At 36.7% G+C, this 19,709-nt stretch overlaps 2 protein-coding genes across 3 annotated transcripts in view; one reads left to right on the top strand and one right to left on the bottom strand.

Annotated features, from left to right (window-relative positions):
* The window catches only part of ccdc85ca (coiled-coil domain containing 85C, a), a 39,143-nt gene extending 36,704 nt beyond the window's left edge, over positions 1 to 2,439 (bottom strand). For both annotated transcript variants that reach the window (XM_079853056.1, XM_079853057.1), the window contains exon 1: positions 1,400 to 2,439. In XM_079853056.1, coding sequence (XP_079709182.1) covers positions 1,400 to 2,105 — 706 coding nt within the window. In that variant the 5' untranslated portion in view covers positions 2,106 to 2,439. The remainder of the gene's footprint in view (positions 1 to 1,399) is intronic.
* A 3,726-nt stretch (positions 2,440 to 6,165) lies between these two features.
* hhipl1 (HHIP-like 1) lies at positions 6,166 to 14,671 on the top strand. The gene is made up of 9 exons (XM_079853055.1): positions 6,166 to 6,764; positions 8,071 to 8,717; positions 9,110 to 9,253; positions 9,384 to 9,712; positions 9,840 to 9,966; positions 10,504 to 10,649; positions 10,803 to 10,884; positions 11,653 to 11,735; positions 12,366 to 14,671. The coding sequence occupies exons 1-9, from the start codon at positions 6,474 to 6,476 to the stop codon at positions 12,917 to 12,919; spliced, it is 2,403 nt and encodes an 800-aa protein (XP_079709181.1). The 5' UTR covers positions 6,166 to 6,473; the 3' UTR covers positions 12,920 to 14,671.
* Positions 14,672 to 19,709: the final 5,038 nt, after the last annotated feature.

Genomic DNA, 19,709 nt, shown 5'->3' with positions numbered 1-19,709 from the left:
TAAATCACCAGTCATGTAGCGGGAACGAGTTGAGAACCCTACTGTAAGTCTTGTGAATCTTGCAGGTTGAATAGACCTGCTGCATGAACATGCACATATTGCATATATTATAAAAAATGAGCAAGTTATGCCCAAAGCACATAGCTTGTACCATTCAGATAATTTTGTATTAAATTGCATTGTAGCATTCTTAATTTATGTTGCATAAGCATCTGCTAAAATTGATAAATGCGATGCAGGTAACAAATAGAAAGCTTGTATTCAGTGTACAACTTATTGAGAAGATTGTGGAAATAAAACGTGGAACGGGGGAACAAGTAGTTGTGAATTAAAATGAATAAAACAAGCTGCACTGGAACATGTGGAATGAGCATCAAAGGATGAAACTAAAGACAACGCAACTAATATAGGTATGACCAAGCAGTCAAATGTGACGTTGTGACATCAGATAATTTGGTATCTGTATGCAAACCAAAAGTAAACACATAAAAGTACATGACGTAATAGCAGATACACACCCTCTATGGTCACAGGTTAGCAGCACTAAAGGCACAAATAGAAAGAAAATAAAACTCTATAATACCCTCTGAAAATGTACATTACATATTATTTGATTTATATACTATGGTTCAAAAGTTTGGGGTCAGTTAGATTAAAAAAAAAAGTTAAAGTGGTGCTTAGTAGAAAAATACTAAGCACCACAATAGTTTTCAACATTGATAATAATAAGAAATGTTTCTTGGTGAGCATGAGAGACTTCTATCAAAAACATTTCAAATTCTTGCCGACTCCAAACTTCTGAACAGTAACCTAGTGTAGGCCTATATCATTTTTCCACTACAAGAAAGATTTGAAAGAATGAAAGTGTCTGAATGAAGTGTCTGATGGTCTATGACAGACCTGACAGCATGTACCAAAGCCACAAGGCTAAGACAGCATTAAATCCTCATTAGTTCTGACTTCACAGGCTGAGGCAATTACTGCAATACCATAGCATCTGTAGCTCCAGCCTATTAGTCTAAGTTGTTGGTCATGTGTTAATACTGTCACATACGCGAGGTAAACCTAAGGCCATAAGTCCCAGTGATCCTGTGTTTTCCTGGAAACCCTTTAGAAGTCTCAATGGCTGCATTTTACTCAATGATGAGCATCCTTTTCTATATTTGGATGATAGCGCACACAATTGCATAAGACTTTCAATGTTGAAAGTGCACCATCTACATGCTCAAGAGTCGACTATTTCAGCTCCATCAATATGACACCCATATTCCTGACCTGCACATCAACTCTCCATTAAATATTACATGTTCTTCATGTAAAGGACCTGCTAAAACACCAACATTTGGGAAAGACTTGGGATGTTTTCCACAAAACCCTCAATTTAAAAGCCCAAACTCACCACTGAGCCCATTCGGTATGCTTCTGAGAAGATGGTTGGTTGATAGATCGTCCATAGACCTTCTGATAGACACTATCTTTCCCTCTGAAGGCTTGTGAATATGACTGTGGTGGTGATCAGGGCTTCCAGCACTGCCCGTGCTGGAGGTGCTGCTCCCGTCTCCAACATCCCTCACAGTAGCAGAACTTCCGTTCAGATTGGTAAGACTGGATTGGCTGTCTATGGAGCTCCTGGATCCAGCTCCATTCCTCTCATCATCCAACATGAGGACGATCTCCTTGAGCTCCACATTCTCTCTCATCACACTCTCCTGGTTGCTCTCTAGGTCTTTCAGTTTTTGCTGGAATATGCCAACCTCCTTCCACATAACACTGGCAGTGTACCTGCCAAATCTCTGCCATTCCCTGGACAGCTTCTTCCCTTTCTGCCGATCATCATCCAAGAAACAGCACAGTTCTCTGAGCTCCTGGTTGTCTTCTTGCAGTTTCTGGTTTATCTCCTTCAAGCTCCGTATTTCGTGAAGATGCAGTTGTAATCTCCGGTTGACGTCCTTCATCATGTTCCCGTGCTCCACCATTAAGTTCATCTTTTCACTATCCACTTTTCGGAGTTTCCTAACCAGCTCCTCTCTGCTACATTTAATCAGTTCTTCATCGGATACCTTACTTAAATCATCCCTAGGTACGTCTATAATATTTTTTGCCATATTCCTGTCGTTAAAAGTGGTCTGGCGAGAGAGATCTGGTCACGATTTTCTAATCATTCCTTCGCAAAAACGTAGCGAGCAATATTAAACTCATTATTAAAATTAATCCAGTTATTCGAGAGATGAAACGAACGAGAGAAAAAAAAAACTCACGTAACTGACCCAGATAAGTAAACACTAAGCCGTGTTTATACGAATTCCTTTTATGTCGTTATTTCATATTTGTTTGAGCTGGAATCTCCTGTTTCTGACAGTGATGATGAGACTCTCCGGCCGCGAGACAGATGAATGGTGAGAAAATGCGCTTCAGCTCAGCTCAGCGTTCAGTGACGTCAGCGCTGTACGCGACGCGCGCGCTGCACTGCATGCTAATGTTAATGTCCTATAGGGGGCGCTTGACGTCTCAGAAAGTCGAACTGTTTTGAGCTGCATTCATTCAAATATCACGTTTTTGTCTTACTACTGTACATAGGCCTATATGTATAGGTTAATATGTATATATTTATATATAAATGTATTTTATTAAAAAAAAAAGTATAAAATATAGAGATAATGGAAAGGGAACACAAAATTGGGAGTACAGACAAAGACTGGACTAAATATGATTTTGTGTAGAAAGAAAGAAAGAAAGAAAGAAAGAAAGAAAGAAAGAAAGAAAGAAAGAAAGAAAGAAAGAAAGAAAGAAAGAAAGAAAGAAAGAAAGAAAGAAAGTTAAAGGGTTTCTGAAAATTAAATGAGTTTTAAACGAGTTTAAAAGTTTCACCTAGTTTTAGCAATAATTAGGCTAATAACCATTAATAACAGTTAATAACAATTTATAGTAAATAACTGGAATAAGAAAGACACAAAGAATGCTTAATGGCCATTTAATTAAAAATAGCTATACATAAAAATTATCTTAAATTTAAATTTAAACACATTTTCTTTTTTATTTATTTATTGTTATCACATAAACTAAATGGTCCATTCCCTTGCTCCATTAATATTTATACAAAATGGTTTTTTTTAAGTGCTAGTTTTTCTTCTTTTTAAAATTCTTAATTCAAAATATGAATACTATGTAAGGATTATTCAATTAAATTAGATGGAATTTTACTATTAATTGAAATGCGTAAATCTTGATAAAAGGCTTAATATTTTTTTAAGTGTATAGTCCTACTCACTAATTCATCCAGCAGGGATTCAGAATTGAGTTTCATGATATGATTCCTGATTTAATTCAAATGAGCTGAAAATTAGGGCCCCTGGCCCCTCGACACATACAATCCAAGCCAATCACCTGGCTACTGTTTTAGATGTCTAATGTACACCTGTGTAAAAACATTGTACAGTTTTTTAAGCCATTTGCTGACATCATAGACATTTGCTGACAGGTTTTACATGACCATGATTAATTGAAACACTTTACATCGTTTAGATAAAGAGATAAAGAGATGAGATAAAAAGCTTAAAAGAAATACTCAACTTGGCAACGTCAGCAACACATTAAGTATATAAAACCAACAATGTAGTGGCATTTATAGCACTACAAAGTGCCTGATTACACCACTTGAGATGTGTGAATGACAAATGATAGGGCTAAACACAAGCAAAAGAGTGGTAGGCATGTTTCAGCCAATAGGGAATCAGTGCAATTCTGTTCCCAAAAGAAGTTCATAATTTCCATGTGAATGTAGTTACAAAAATAGCCACCAAGCTTTTTGTGAGCATTCAGACGGGGCTTAATTTAGTTAATAATAACGTTCTACTAAAATTTCTGACCTATATTGAAACAATGAAGAATTATAGCAGGAACATTACAGTGGATGTTAAAGACTAGAGCAACATCGGTAAATTGCCTATTCATATGTTAATACATCATGTAATGTGAATGAATGAACAAAAACATTTCAATATCAAATGATCTCATGATCTCCCTTAATAGGCGTGGGTATTGAAATAGGACTCTTCTTAGGGTTGTGGTGTGAACACACTGCCATCTAGTGACTACAATGACTCAACGTTGCTCATCTGTAATTGTGGCATGGGATCAACATGATTACAAGGAAAAAAATAATAAGCTGGAAAAACTTAATAACTGCTGTGTGACCTTAAAAAAATATAATGGCTTGAACTGACCCAGAGATTGCAAAGAGTTTGCAGAAAACCTTAAAAATAAAAAAAACTTTGCAATAAATAAACCGTGGACCTATCTAAATGGGAATACTAGCTTAGTCCGATTCTCTCCATCACCCAAATAAGCTAAGCACATCAACAGCCATTAGAAAGTATGCAGCTACTTGACTGATATTTTTGTTTTCAAAATGTTTCCAATTGAAGGGTTAAAAAGTCATTCACTCTTTTAGTTACAATAATTGATTAGAAACATGCCTGCAGCTTTATGTTCATTCAGATAAAAAAATGTGAGTAATTAAATACAATATATTTTCACATGCTGATTTTATATCTGATTTGTGTATACACTGTGCAGTCCTGCCATTTGTATATAGATTTGCTTTAATTCGACTATGCGTACTTGCTAGGGACACATTAATTTAAAACAGACATGTTACTATCCTGGATTATAATCACCTTTCTGAAGTTCACAACTAGTCATAGAACAATGGGCTAATATTTGATTACTGGGTTTTAATTAGTTTTTTTTTTTTTTTTACTGAGGGGAGATTAAAGGTAGCCTATGTAAAAAAAAACTAAAAAAAAACTGAAACTCTCTTCACATCCTGATAATACTCATTTCTGTAATCAGTAATAGAAGTGGTCTTAAAAAAAAAAAAAAAAAAAAAAAAAAAACATATACTGTATCTTCTGTGCAAGTCTCAGGGCCAAAAAATGTCGGTCGGTCGATGTTCTACTTGCCTGTCAATATATATACTTCCATCCTGCTCGCGCAGACATCACACGTCATAAATGCATGTGTTCCATGAGGCTGCAGAGTATAGACACACAGGGGTGTGCATCCTCGTTCCCTTTCCTCATGTCTTAGCTCCACCCCCTTAGGATGTGAGGGAAGGTAATGTTCACCTAATGTCATAACCGTACGAGATGGCAACCCGTGGCGTTCCTGTACCCATAGCTGTTCATGTCCCCAGTCTCAGATTCATGTGTTTCTATGTCAACACTATCAATGCCAAAATTAATCTGCAGCAGTCAGGTGCAAGTAAGAGCTCTGTAAGTTGTTTACACATTATTATTTTAATGTTATGTGCTTTGATACATGAGGTAGTTTAACACCGTCTCTCGTGGCGCTTAGCAAACTTTACTGTGTGCGTTCATGTGTTTTGAAGGAGACGAGGTTTTGGAGACGCTCTGAAGGGAGGGTGGGATCTTATGCTTTCAATGCTAGTTTGCTATTGCTAGCCTCTCCGAAATTGCCTACTCTACCTTTAAATTGTTTCATTTTTTAAATTAGGCTACTATTATTATTTTTGACATAGGGATTTTGATACACCAAACAGATAGGAAGTAAAGCCAGTTTCAACATAACATGAGTTAAAATAAACAGCACAAAGTGAGGATATCCAAGTGTTTGAAATATGACTGTGATTGCATAACAGAACAGATGGAACAAAGATTATTGTTTCGTTTTTGTACATTCAAAGCCAGTGCAAGAGTACTTTAAGCCTCTGTTGAAGTTGACTTTCTGTTTGGGTTCTGTATAAAATTACTATGATGATAATAATAATAAACTTAACCCATTATTTTTCTCTTCAAATGGTTAATGTGGTAATCTGACCTAATAAAAACTGTATGTGCAGACATGCACTTTTGTTATTTTGTTCAAACATGCACTGATTGTTATACAAAATAGAGATTTCAATTTTACTCCAGCAAGAAAACATACACACACAGCTTTATAAAGATCAGACATTACAGCCTGTGGTCTCCGAGACCCACGTTTAGGATTTTTGAAACATGAAATTCTCCTAAAATCAGCAAAAGCCATGCGTTAACATTATACCTAAGCATGTTTTAAAGCTGAAAGGTGGATTAAAGGGTTAAATTAAACACTTAACCTGTGATAATGAGTCTTTTTTTATCGTTTCTATAACTGCAGCATAACAGGTTTAGAGAGACATGAATTACAGTCGGAGAATTGCTGTTCGGAACTGTGTGTGTTTCACAACTGCTCAGGATTAAGACGCGTCTGAACTCAAACAAGGAGATGGGATATGATAGAGATCCAAACGATTTGCGATTTGCTACACAGTAAATAAGTCGTGAATTTGTTTGGAAATGGTTGATGATTAAATTCGGGGCAAAGTGCACGACTAGGCTACATAAGTCAGTGAGGACACACGTCGAGTATCCTCGCCATTGCATAACTTTTACTTCCATGTATCTGAAGTAGCGCACCAGGATTTGAGCGCTATGTGGTACTTTTGCGATGTTTTCGGCCGTATATGGCAATCGCCGTGTATTTTGTTTTATTTGTTGGCGTTTTGGGTCGCACCTGCGTTCCTGCATCCACAGTGTTTGGATTTTAAACCCCCCTTTCAGCCTCAACAAGAGCTTCAGTTCTGTCAAATGTATAAATACTTCGGCTGCTGTGACTATGCCAAGGACCAAGAGCTGAAGGCAAAATACTATCGGATAATGGATAACTTCGATTATTATGGATATTCGAACTGTGCCGCGTACGTTCAGGATATGCTTTGTCAGGTAAGTTTGTTTGACCGCACAATTATGAAACGATATTTTTTGTTTAGTTTGTGGCTTTAAAATGTACTCGAACCATTGTTTGTTTGCCTCTCAACACGTACCGCAATTTGCAGCCATAAATTGTACTAAACGATGATGATGTCCAGCTCTCTGTCTGAGTTGCCAATGATTTGAAACACAGTTGGTTGGGGCCAAATGACGTCACTAGAGGAATCTCTTTTTTGCCAATAGTAACAAACTTAACCTTGCAAATAGTTCCAAGATACATGCATACTGCACCGTCATGTAAATTAACACACAAAGAGCATGACTAAAATAAAACAACATAAAACACCAAATACAATTTGTATTTGGTATACAATTATATAAAAACGCATAGACTATGTTTCAAACAAAAAACAACAACAGGTAATCAAGTATGAGATACAATATAGCAAATTATTACATGGCTTGATTGAATTCCAATGTAGAATGATAACAGAATAGAAATGTTATTTCTTGATAACAGACCGCTGCTAAGTATAACACACCGTTGCCATGAAAAACAGAGCGTTGCTATGGATGCAGGATTCTAACCGTAGAGTCGGAACGGACTATTTTCTTTAGCGGAAGCAATACAATCGTTTTTAAATAAAGTCCTTTTTAAATCAATATTTTTTGTCAAATTATTGATTTATTTGGTGGGTAGCCATGTAATAAGCGGGATAATGTAGAGCGAGGCGGTTGTTATAGCGAATACAACCCCTTCAGGCTGATTCAAGACCCCGATCCGCCTGTTGAGGTTGTATTCACTATAACAACCGCCTCGCTCTACATTATCCCTTATAAACACCCAAGGTAATCAGATGAGTCGAACATTTCAAAAGAATAGCATTTATTTTAAATAGAAATCATATAGGCTAACATAAATGTCACTTTTGATCAGTTTAATGCATCCCTGCTGAATAAAAGTATTAATTTCTTCAAAACTCCCTGGCATGCTATAGCAACCAGCCAGAACACCCTAGCAAGATCGACCCTAGCAACCATTCACGCCAAATTAGAAACCTATTGCTAAATATAGCTGCCTATTTTAAACTTTTAGGTTCAGAAGTAAGTTACACGTCTAGGGGTCACGTAAAAACTTCATGGATTGCTTTTTCCCCAGTGCAGTGTGGGCCACTGTAAACACTACATTGAGGTTTAAGTACTTGTGGTTTTCACAGAGTGTTGAATGTGGGAAAGCGGACATGACTATTCAAAAGCATTGCTTGAGGCCGTCACGATTCAGTTACATCCCCCCACTTTTCCTGTTTCTCTTCTTCAGGAATGCTCTCCATATGCTGCTCATCTTTTTGATGCTGAGGACCCCAACACGCCTTTACGGACCATACCTGGACTCTGCCCCGACTATTGCTCTCAATTCCATTCCAAGTGCAGATCCTTTCTTACCTTGTTGTCTGACGATCCACGTCTTCCAGAACTTGAGCATGACCAGCGCAGGCTTTGTCAGTACCTAGAGCTGGATGACCCAGATTACTGCTATCCTCATATTCTGAGCAATGAACGCTTGACCAAAAATCTGGGCCGCACTGCAGCGGACTCTCAGGGCTGCTTGCAGCTATGTTTGGAGGAGGTAGCCAATGGACTCAGAAATCCTCTCGCCATGGTTCACGCCAATGATGGCACGCACAGGTTTTTCGTTGCTGAACAAGTTGGCCTGGTCTGGGTATACCTTCCAGATCGATCAAAGCTTGAAAAGCCATTTCTAAACATCACAAAAGCTGTGTTGACATCTCCATGGGAAGGTGATGAAAGAGGATTTTTGGGACTCACCTTTCACCCCCGTTTTAAATACAATGGGAAGCTGTATGTATACTACTCTGTTGAGGTGGGCTTTGATGAGAGAATCCGTATCAGTGAGTTCCGTATCTCTTCTTCGGATATGAACGTGGTTGACCACGGTTCAGAGAGGTGAGCAGCTGCTTTTCTTTAAATTAAAGGTTCCAAAAGGGGGTTTTCGTTTCGGTGCAACAGAACCATTTTGGGTTCCTCAAAGAACCTTTCTGTGAACAGTTAAACGGACTTAACAGAACAGACTTAAAAGAAAAAAAATTTTTTTCTTATTGTGAAAAATAATTGAATAATCTGAAGAAACTTTTTCCAATTTAAAGTACCTTTTGAGCAATGGAAAGGTTCCATGGTTGTTAAAGGTCCTTCATGGAACCATCAATGCCAATAAAGAACCTTTATTTTTAGAGTGTATGCTTTCAATAATTTCAATTGGAGCATTCAATTGGAGCAATTTCAATTGGAGTATTTAGAGCATCAAATACTCCACATACAGTATCTTCATGTCCCCTCAGAATCATTTTAGAGATCGATGAACCTGCTTCTAATCACAATGGTGGGCAGCTTCTCTTCGCCGATGATGGATACTTATACATCTTCACTGGAGATGGTGGAATGGCAGGAGATCCATTTGGGAAATTCGGAAATGCACAGAACAAGTAAGTTTAGATGATTAGTCAACTCTGATATTATTTGAATATTTTGTACAAGAAGCTAATTTCAGTTTGGTACAAGAAGGACAGATTGGTTGTGATCATTTTCCATCTCTTATCTGGATGTCACTGCTAGATCTGCCCTTTTGGGAAAGGCTCTTCGCATTGATGTAGATGACAACGAGAGGGGGCCGTTGTACAGAATTCCACCGGACAATCCATTCATACGTGAACCCAACGCTCGTCCAGAAGTGTATGCCTATGGTGTGAGGAACATGTGGAGATGCTCTGTAGACAGAGGAGATCCGAACACCAAGGAAGGAAAAGGACGAATTTTCTGTGGAGACGTGGGCCAGAATAAGTATGAGGAAGTAGACATTGTGGAGAAAGGCCGGAATTATGGCTGGAGAGCAAAAGAGGGCTTCTCTTGTTACGACAAAAAACTCTGTGCCAACAGCTCCTTAGGTGGGAATACATTTACTCTCATTGTCAGTCCTTTAAATTCTTAACGTTTGGATTTTTTTTTATTGGATGAATGGACGAATTATAGTGTCTTTGTCAACCTATAAAGTCTTTTTTCTTTTACTTCTAGATGATGTTCTTCCGATTTATGCATATCCACACAAAATGGGTAAATCGGTCACAGGTGGATATGTTTACAGAGGCTGTGAAAATCCAAATTTAAATGGCATGTATATATTTGGAGACTTCATGAGTGGGTAAGTAATGGGTTTTTTAAAGAAAAAAAATTAATGTTTTCATTCAGAAAGAGTGTATTAAAGTGATGGTGAAGACATTAATAAAATGTTACAAAATATTTCTATAAATGCAGTTTGAACTTTGTATTTATCAAAGTAAAAAATGCCATGGTTTCCACAAAAAAATATTAAGCACAGCTGTTTTCAGCATTGATAATGATAAGAAATGTTTCTCGAGCACCAAATCAGCATATTAGAATGATTTCTAAAGGATCATATTATACTGAAGATTAGAGTAATGATGCTGAAAAAGCTTAACCATCACAGTAATAAATAGCATTTTCCCAGAATATATTCAAATACAAAACAGTTATTTCATAGTGTAATAATAATTCTCAAAATTACTGCGTTTACTGTATTTTTGATCAAACAAATGCAACTTTGGTGAGCATGGGACTTTTTTTCAAAGCATTAAAATTAAAATCATTTGAATGGTAATGTATATGCTGTTGACAATGACAAACTTTGTTTTTAAATGTGAACTCTGTGAATTTCCAGACGCCTGATGAGTTTAAAGGAAAACAGAAACACACACAATTGGGAATACAGTGAGATTTGCATGGGTGAGGGTCTGACTTGTTCATTTCCAGGGCTTATCAACAATTACTATCCTTACATCATTTCGTTTGCAGAGGATGAAGCAGGTATGTACAAGAAAGGCGACATGTTCCTTTTACACACTTTATATGCTGCATAAATTAGTTGCTATCACCTCCTAGCGGGAAGAAAACTATGTAGAGTTTAATGTTAATTTGATCAGTGTTTCATGTGACTTAACTTGTGTTATCTGTGACCAGGTGAACTCTATTTCATGTCCACCGAAATACCAAGTGCAACATCTCCTACAGGCGTTGTGTACAAGATTGTTGACCCTTCAAGGTATTCGTTTTCATCACTCATAATAATGTAGTCCCTTGTGTTCAAAGATCAGCTTGTGTTGCCTCTTAACAGACTTTACTCTCAAAATGCTGTGTTGGCACCAATATGTGCTGCTGTAATCTCTCTCTCTCTCTCTCACTCTCTCTCTCTCTCTCTCACACACACAAAAATCCGAGTTACAGTGAGACACTTACAATGGCAGAGAATAGGGCCAATGCGTAAATGTTAAAATACTCTGTTTTAAAAGTATGGCCACAAGATTATACATGTTAACGTGATTTTAGTGTGTCAGTTCTGTGTAAAGCTATATCCACTTTTACAACAATGACAACTTAACAGTTCAGTCAAATAATTTATTTGTTATGACAGTAAACTAGACAGGTTAAGACATGGGAGCTCCTGAATGCATTGCAATTTGCTCAGTAATACATTTATGCCAAGATGGTGGATGGAGCTTAACGTCTAACACAACCTTAAAAATGATGAGAAAGACAGCTCAAATAATACACAAGTTTTAACAGATTAACATAATAATTTAGTGCTTTTATAAAATTTAAAGCTTCATTTAGGGTTATAAATCCTCCAGAAATTGAACCCTGTTTTCTTCCATGTGTCTTACCGTAACCTGGATTTTTGCTTCTATTAAAGAAAACAAGAGACATAATTCTGTGATAATCAACATTAGGCCACAAATACTGTTGATCTCAACTTGTACTAAACCCAGAATATTCATTAAAAGATTAAAATTCTCTCCCTGCTTTATTACAGACGTGCACCTCCAGGAAAATGTAAATATGAGCCACTTTCAGTTCGTGTTAAGAGCAGTCTTATACCATTCAAGCCAAAGGAAAGTAAGTTTGCTTACTTCATAAGAGATCTAGTCAATCTGTACAATCTGTACACCTGTGTTTTTGCCATCAAATTATGCTTTTTTAAATTAAATGTTCAATAGAGTACCACAATTAGAGTAGGCCTCATAGAATCATCATCATCTTGGTTCCCTTAAAATTCCACAAAATAAGCTCAGCGACCAACTAAAGTTTATGATTCTTACGTTTTGTTCATCATGACAATCGTCACTAAATGCAATTGCAAGAAGTCAAATTAAAGTTAGGCTCTAATGAACTACACCATGTACGCACAACTTCAACCTCACCACCACTAAGCTTCCGAAAACTTTCAATTTTGATTTCATATCTACAATTTGGAAAGTTTGAGTTAGAATAGTTTTGAAGATCTTGAGTATAAACACAATGAGGCTGTGGAAGCAGACTAGTGATTAGAAGAGTTTTCCTGTTCAGTGTGATAAGTTTAACGTCCCTGAAAGCCCTATTTAGCCAATTTTACAAGATACGTAAAACAGAACAATAGAACCGGAGTGAAAATAAAAATGAAACTTTTTTCCAGGTTTTAGGACTCTGCGGCACTCTATAATAACATGATTGAGTAACTGATTTTTGTATAAATCCCCCTTTTTACAGCATTGATAGGAGTCCATGTTCCAACAAAGCTTCCAAGACTTGCAGAGGAACCTCTTGTCGATGACTCAAAAGGCTGGTTTCAAGAGCTGCTGGACATCTTAAATGAGCAGGATGGGCAGATCACCACCACACCATTCACCCCAACTACACCCAAGCCCAATAGGACATCCAGACAGAGGAAAGGTAGACGCAGGAAGGGCAAGCACAAGAACGGAGTGGTGAGATTAGTCGGGGATGAAGAGGGCCGGATGGATCGGGGAAGGGTGGAAGTATACGCTCATGGGGAATGGGGGACCGTTTGTGATGATCTCTGGAACACCAAGAATGCCATTGTGGTCTGCCGGCAGCTCGGGTTCCGCCATGCACTTAAGGCTGCCAAGCACGCTGAGTTTGGGGAAGGGACGAGCCTGAAGATTATTTTGGATGATGTGCAGTGTGAGGGGACTGAAGAAACTCTCTTGGATTGTCAGCACGCTGGGGTTGGCACACACAACTGCGCTCACCATGAAGATGCAGGAGTGATATGTGGAAATTCAGATCCAGGCCTAGAATAATCTGAAACGTTTCAGAAACAAACTTTTTGTTTTTAGTTGTAGCACATAACTGATCTTTTCCAACTGCAAGAGAGAAGACATTTGGACTATAATACAGTTTTTCTCAGTCACTTTAGGTCCATTTCTTGAATCATCCTTAAAGGGATAGTTCACCCAAAAAAATTAAAATTCTGTCAGTAATTACTCACCCTCATGTCGTTTCAAAGCCCTAAGATTTAGTTTATCTTCGGAACACAAATTAAGATCTTTTTGATGGCTAAATCAGATTTGTTCATCATATAAAGCGATTGTGTCTCTTCAGAAAATTTGGACTGAACGGCTCAATTCATATGATTAGTTTTACGATCTCTTTATGAACTTTTTGAAGCGTCAAAGTGGTAGTTGCGCAGCCGTCTATGGAGGGACAGAAAGCTGTCAGATTTCATCAAAAAGATCTTCATTTGTGTTCCGAAGATTAACAAAAGTCTTACGGCTTTGGAACGACACGAGGGTGAGTAATTAATGACAGAATTTTCATTATTTGGTGAACTAAACTTTAACATTGCAAACCAGTAAGTGCATTTCTCGAAACAATGATGTACAAACAGCAACACACAATGGATTTCCTGCAAAAGCCTGTAACTTGCTCAAAATCCTTAGTTCATCTCTCAAAAGTTTTTATATCTATGAACATATCACTGCTATCAGAATGCCAAGTCTGTGTCATTGTTCACAAACAAGCTAGTCAAAATGCTTAGCCATGTTGTCAATATAACAGTGTACTCTGACTGTATTTCCTGATGTAAAATATGGCAACGGTTTTGCAAACGGTTATACAAAACAGTGCACAAGGCTGAACTTTTTCTATATGGCATATATCAATTTCAACAGTACAAATTAGATTAGTGTATTTTGGCAGAAATCCCATTTTTGACAGGATTTACAGTAGTTAGATTGTGGTCTGTCAACAAATCATAGTGCAATGTCATTGTGATATAAAAAAGAAAAACCATATTACAGTACAGTGCACATTGTTGGATTACATACATTTACTGTCCACAAAACATTTGAATGTTCTCTCAACCATTTGCCTCCATCCTTCGGCTTGCCTTGGCCATTTTAAGGCCATGATTGAGAACATGTTTCACAGTGGCCCTTATTTTATCAGAAATGTGCCTATGTCCTCTGCCTCTTATACCTCTGTTTTGCCTCGCTAACCTTCCATCATGCTTCCTTACCTGGCTGTTGACCCTGTTCATTTCTTTGTTCTTTCATTCTCAGAAATTTTAACACTGTGTTGTGCTCTGTCTATATAGGCTTAGCCTACTAAATTGAAGGTTCATCAGATGCACCTCTGATTTTACAGAACTGGTTACAGACTTGTCTTCATTAGTGAAATCCACTAATGATTTTAATTTTGAAATTGTACAAAATCATTTGCATGAATGTACCAAAGAATTGGCAAGTTGTTCAAAAGAATGAGAAATTGATTTATGATGTGCACACGTGAGATGTGGAGGTTGAACAAGTAGTTTTGAGAATTGTCCCAAAGTGGCTGAGAAAAACTGTAAAACATGATATTTGAGTTTAGTTTAAATGATGACGAAACATTCATGTTCATGATTTTTATGCTCAAATTAGACCTCTGGATGTATTACTGACTCTGAATCAATAAATTAAGTTTTGTTGTCCCATAAATTATAGGCTATCATTACATAACATTTGTAACAGTTCATTTAGCGTTATTCATTCAAATAAATTTGGAATTATACCATTTTTGTGATTATTTTAAACCAACCCAAAACATGAGAAACAAAATCAGCATGTAGCACATCTTAAAATGTCTTTGGACACTCGTTTGTTGTTGTACCTTGGCGAACAAATATGAATAGCCTATGGTAGTCTGCTCATTTGTATAATTTTTCAGAGTATGCCATACTCTGAAAAATTATACAAAAATACCATAATGGTATTAGCTAGGCTACTATCCATCTGTATCACTTTACAAATTTACACTTCAGCTATAGGCTATATCGTGAATAGGAAACAACTGGCAAACTAGACGTTTTGTTGTACTTTTCGAGATAGCCTAACGTTAATGCTATTTTCTCTTTTTTTACAGATACAGATTAGTTTTTTATATTTTCTCTAAACAGTAACATTTTCCGTAAAATAGTTGTAGCAAATGAATATTTTTTGAGTAGCCTAGCCAATGGCATTTTACACAGTTGCTAGAATTGGTTTGCTAAAAGTTTGTTGCTAAATACGAGATTCAAATATATAGATGCGTAAATAAATGCAAGGAAAATATCTTCTGGTATACTACAATATGTCTTACTGTTTTCGTAGTAATAATGCTTAATCATGTACAAAAGCGTATATTAGCCATTAGCACGTTAGCTTACAGCAACATGGCTCCATAGCTCAGTGGTTAGAGCACTGGTCTTGTAAACCAGGGGTCGCGAGTTCGATCCTCGCTGGGGCCTAAATTGGGTTTTTTCTTCTTCTTTTTTTCTTTCTAACTTTTACAATCACGTTAAGTTTTATTGTGAAGTGAAACTAACTATTATAAGAATAACAATTAATCGAAGCAGAATGTTAGCAAAGGATGAATCTGTTTTAAAGCAACAACCGCAAGTGTGAGTAAAAGTTAATATTTTTTACTTTTTATAGCCTATACATTTTTCTAATAACATATGGAAGCGTAAAATGTAATATTGATGTACTGCAAAATGCCTTTTCTTTTTATTATTTATATTTAAACATTATTTTTAGATTGCTCGGGAAGTTTTTTAATCAAGTTTGCCTTTAAAAAAACAGGATTTGAATGTGATATATTCATCTTAAATCCACATCCAAAACTAAATAAGCTGTGTTATCCAAATGTGGGTAGATGACATTGTTCTCATTTCAATGATGTCTTTGTGTGTTGAATTCCAGCTCTGCTTTGAACGAGGTCATTGATATGCTGAGCATTCAATCACGTAGGTAGTGCCAGCCATCTCTGCCAGCTTCCCTTCCAAAATTGGCATCCCTTTGAAAAGTAATTTAGCTCTCTGCCTCCAGAAACACATCATTTACAAAGCAGGTCTTCCTGTTTGCAGAAATGGAGAGATGAATGTCATTTTAGTTCCCTTGTTGCGCATGCCATCAGAATTCAGATTTTATTTTTTACTAATTGGACTAAATTAGCTGTCAAAAGAGTTTTAGTTTTCACACTATAATGCAAAATTAAGCTTTTGTAAGAGCACAAAACAAATAAGGCATAAAAACTGATTTATCATTACAGGCTATATTATTTTGTAAGTGTCTAAAGGTCCAGTCAGCATATAATTATGGTTATTGTAACATCCCTCATGTAATAATGCACAAAAGGTGTGCAGTATGATGTGCTGTTTTGCCAACAGTCATATTAGGCTTTTTATTAAAATCAGCGATGGACCTTCTGTTTATTTCAAATGAATTAAATGTGGGGTTAGACTGACACCTATTGGCATTGTATTGAATTGATTTGGGAAAAGATATTTATGTAGTAAACGTAAACATGTTATACCAATAGATGGCAGTGTTGCACTGCCATAATTATTCAGTGGAAGATTAAAAATTGCCCTTCTTTTGTGAATTATCAACTAACAGTTCAACAATGCTCGATTTTAATAATAAGAGCATTTTAACTTATATGTTATGTTTTAAATAAATTCAAATAATTTAATTAAAATAATACAAATATATATAAATAATTCCTGGTTATTTACTGTAGGCCCATGTATTAGGCTACACGTTATATACATAATACATATATATTATAGATGAATGATCTGTCCCTTCAGGGCACCTGTCATATATAAGATGAATCTGCCATTCATGGTCAGGTCATGGAATAAAATATTAATACTAATAGTCTGCCACCCATATGGTGCTTCTGTTCATCCCTCCCTTTGTCAAGCAAAAGTGTGCATTTCAAAAAATCCTATTATGTTTAAAATGCCTATTTAATTTCCTTGACTCATATTGGATCAAAAGGCATCTGAAGCAGAAAACTCCATGACTGAAAACTGAGCCGCCTTCTGTGTGGAACACTTTTCCAGATGATGACACAATGATTAATACATGATGCAAAATCAGCAAATGTTGAAAGATTTGACTACTACCTCCATTATAAAGGATGGATCATGTGGCTGTAGGATGTAAGTGGTTTTAAGCCATTTCAAATCAGAACAACAGTGTCACCCCAACATGACCCCTTTTCATATCTCACATTAGTCTTCCTGTTAATTATGGTCAATTAATGGAACACTAGTGAGTGCTCTCCTATAGCAAGCTTTAAGTGGAGCACTGAACCTGAACAAATCCCATTTCCTGTCATGTTTCCCTCTTCTCTTATCAAAAGGTTGTTTATCTCCGCCACACAGACCCAGATCCTGCAGTTCTGGAGAGGCGCTGGAGCATTTCTCACGTCTAATCACAGGGGACACATCATCGCATGTGTACAATAACCAGGCCACGTCAACTAAAGGAGTATCATCCTTATCAGAATAAATATGAATTTGCTAACTAACACAAACATATAATAATAAGACATTTTTGAGCTCCAAATCATCATATTAGAAAGATTTCTGATGGATCATGTGACACTGAAGACTGGAGTAATGGTGCTGAAAATGTTGCTTTGTCACAGGAATAAATTACATTTTAAAATATATTAAAAAGAAAACAGATATTTTCAATTGTAAATATTAGGTTTCTAGTGTGTTTTTGATCAAATACAGCTGGTTCAGCATTAGAGACATTTAAAAAAAAAAATCTTAAAGACCCCAAACTTTTGATCGGTAATATATAAACCTATTATCATTATAGGCCTACATCATTATAACATTTTTTTTTTTAAAGTATTTGGACACTTTCTGGATGTCAGACATTATTGGATCATGTCAAACTTAAAACCTTTTTTGGGCCACTGATTCACTGTTCTGAAATGAGTTTATCTTCAGTATTATGTAACAGTTCTTGCTTTAAACTAGATTCAGTGGTTTACCAAACAATGAAACACAGGTCCATTGTTGTCATGCCTAACGTTTTTCCGTTTAGAAGTGTGTGTATGGCTGCAGGTCTTGTCTATTAGGACTGGGGTGACTGACACAAACGGGTCAGTGAGCGGGACTAGGGGTCTGTGCCTGGCTCCAGACCGGCCGGCGATCCTACATACAGCTGTTTACTCACAGCTTGAGGCCTTCCTGAGGACCTGCCCCCCTCTAGAGACCCTGAGTTATGGAAGCTTGTTCTGCCACAGGATAAAACATTTTAAAAGATAATTGCGACTATTTATCTCACAACTGAGTTTATATCTTACGATTCTGACTTCTTTTCTCAGAATTGTGAGATCTAAACTCGCAATTGCGAGTCATAAAGTCCAATTCTGATGAAAAAAATACTTTTTTTTCTCATAATTGCAAGTTTATATCTCACAATTGTGACTTTATATCTCGCAATTGTGACTTTATATCACGCAATTCAGAGTCAGAATTGTGAGATGTAAACTTGCATTTGCGAGAAAAAAAGTCTGAATTGTGCTAAAAAGTAGGAATTACATTTTTTATTTTTTATTCTGTGGAGGAAACAAGCTTCCATAAGATATAAACTCACAATTGTGAGAGAGAAAAAAAAGGTCAAAATAGTGAGATAAAAAGTCACAATTATCTTTTAATTTTTTTAATTCCAAGCCAGAAACATGGAAGCTTTATTGTTTCCACCACAAAATAAAAAATAAAAATGGTAATTGCGACTCACAATTTATCTCACAATTCTGAAATTTCTCTCACAAGTCTACATCTCGTAATTCTGACTTTTTGTCTCAGAACAGCGTGATATTAAGTCACAATTGGAGTTATGTAAGATATTGTAAGATATAAGCTCGCAATTTAGAATTTTTATCTCGCAATTCTGACTTTTTTCTCGCAATTGCGACTTTATATCTCTCAATTCTGACTTCTTTTCTCAGAATTGTGAGATATAAACTCGCAATTAAGAGTTTGAGGAAAACTAACTGACTTTTTTCTGAGAATTGCGAGTTTATATCTTACAATGATGTAAACTGATGTAAACTCGCAATTGTGAGAAACAAAGTCAGAATTGTGAGATAAAAAGTTGCAATTACCTTTTATTTTTATTCAGTGGCCGAAATTAGCTTCCATAGGAAACAGGCTTCCATACTGAGCACAAAGCAGATACTGCCCCAACACACAATGGGGCTCGGCCCCAACCCCTCGCCCTAGTTAACAGCAGGTTACCATTGCATTGCTGGCAAAGATGCAGATTGCCCATAAAACTAATAAAGTGTGATAAATGCATCTGCCATTACTAATGATGGGCTTAAAATGTTATATTCAAACTTTCACCTTAAGGAAAGCACTTACTATTGCTCTTCCTACAACCACCCAGAACAGCCTATCATTGTGGAGGTGAGTTTGGCATGAGTAAGCAAAATCCACCCGAAATCTAGTTTGCACTGCTTTTTGGTTGACTGAAAAAGCCCTCTTCCCAGTTCTCAAAAGCTACACACTGAAGCACCACGGATCAAGGGTTGCCCTTTGGAGGCTGTAAAAGCTAGCTAAACACAGAAAAGCATCCGTTAAAAAATAAACAGTCATAAGGACCTGGGAGCTCAGCAGATGTGGCGCCGCACGTAGAGAGCCAGAAGCAAACATTTGGTTAACTCTCCTATTGAACAACGAAAGATCTGGCTTTACGGCCATCTGTAGCAATACCATTCTCTTGTCTGCATGGCCAGGTGAGTTATCTTCTGCTATTGTGC

This window comes from Squalius cephalus (genome assembly GCF_949319135.1).
Source record: "Squalius cephalus genome assembly, chromosome: 20".
Classification (NCBI taxonomy): Eukaryota; Metazoa; Chordata; class Actinopteri; order Cypriniformes; family Leuciscidae; genus Squalius; species Squalius cephalus.
The sequence above is the reverse complement of the archived record's forward strand: the minus strand, read 5'-3'. Positions and strand labels throughout refer to the sequence as shown.

Bases quoted from the DNA above. Each gene is read 5' to 3' on its own strand.
- hhipl1 (XM_079853055.1), top strand. From the start codon at position 6,474: ATGTGGTACTTTTGCGATGTTTTCGGCCGTATATGGCAATCGCCGTGT. The intron at 10,650-10,802 runs GTATGTACAAGA...ATCTGTGACCAG, and splicing joins GTTTGCAGAGGATGAAGCAG to GTGAACTCTATTTCATGTCC. The intron at 11,736-12,365 runs GTAAGTTTGCTT...CCCTTTTTACAG, and splicing joins ACCATTCAAGCCAAAGGAAA to CATTGATAGGAGTCCATGTT.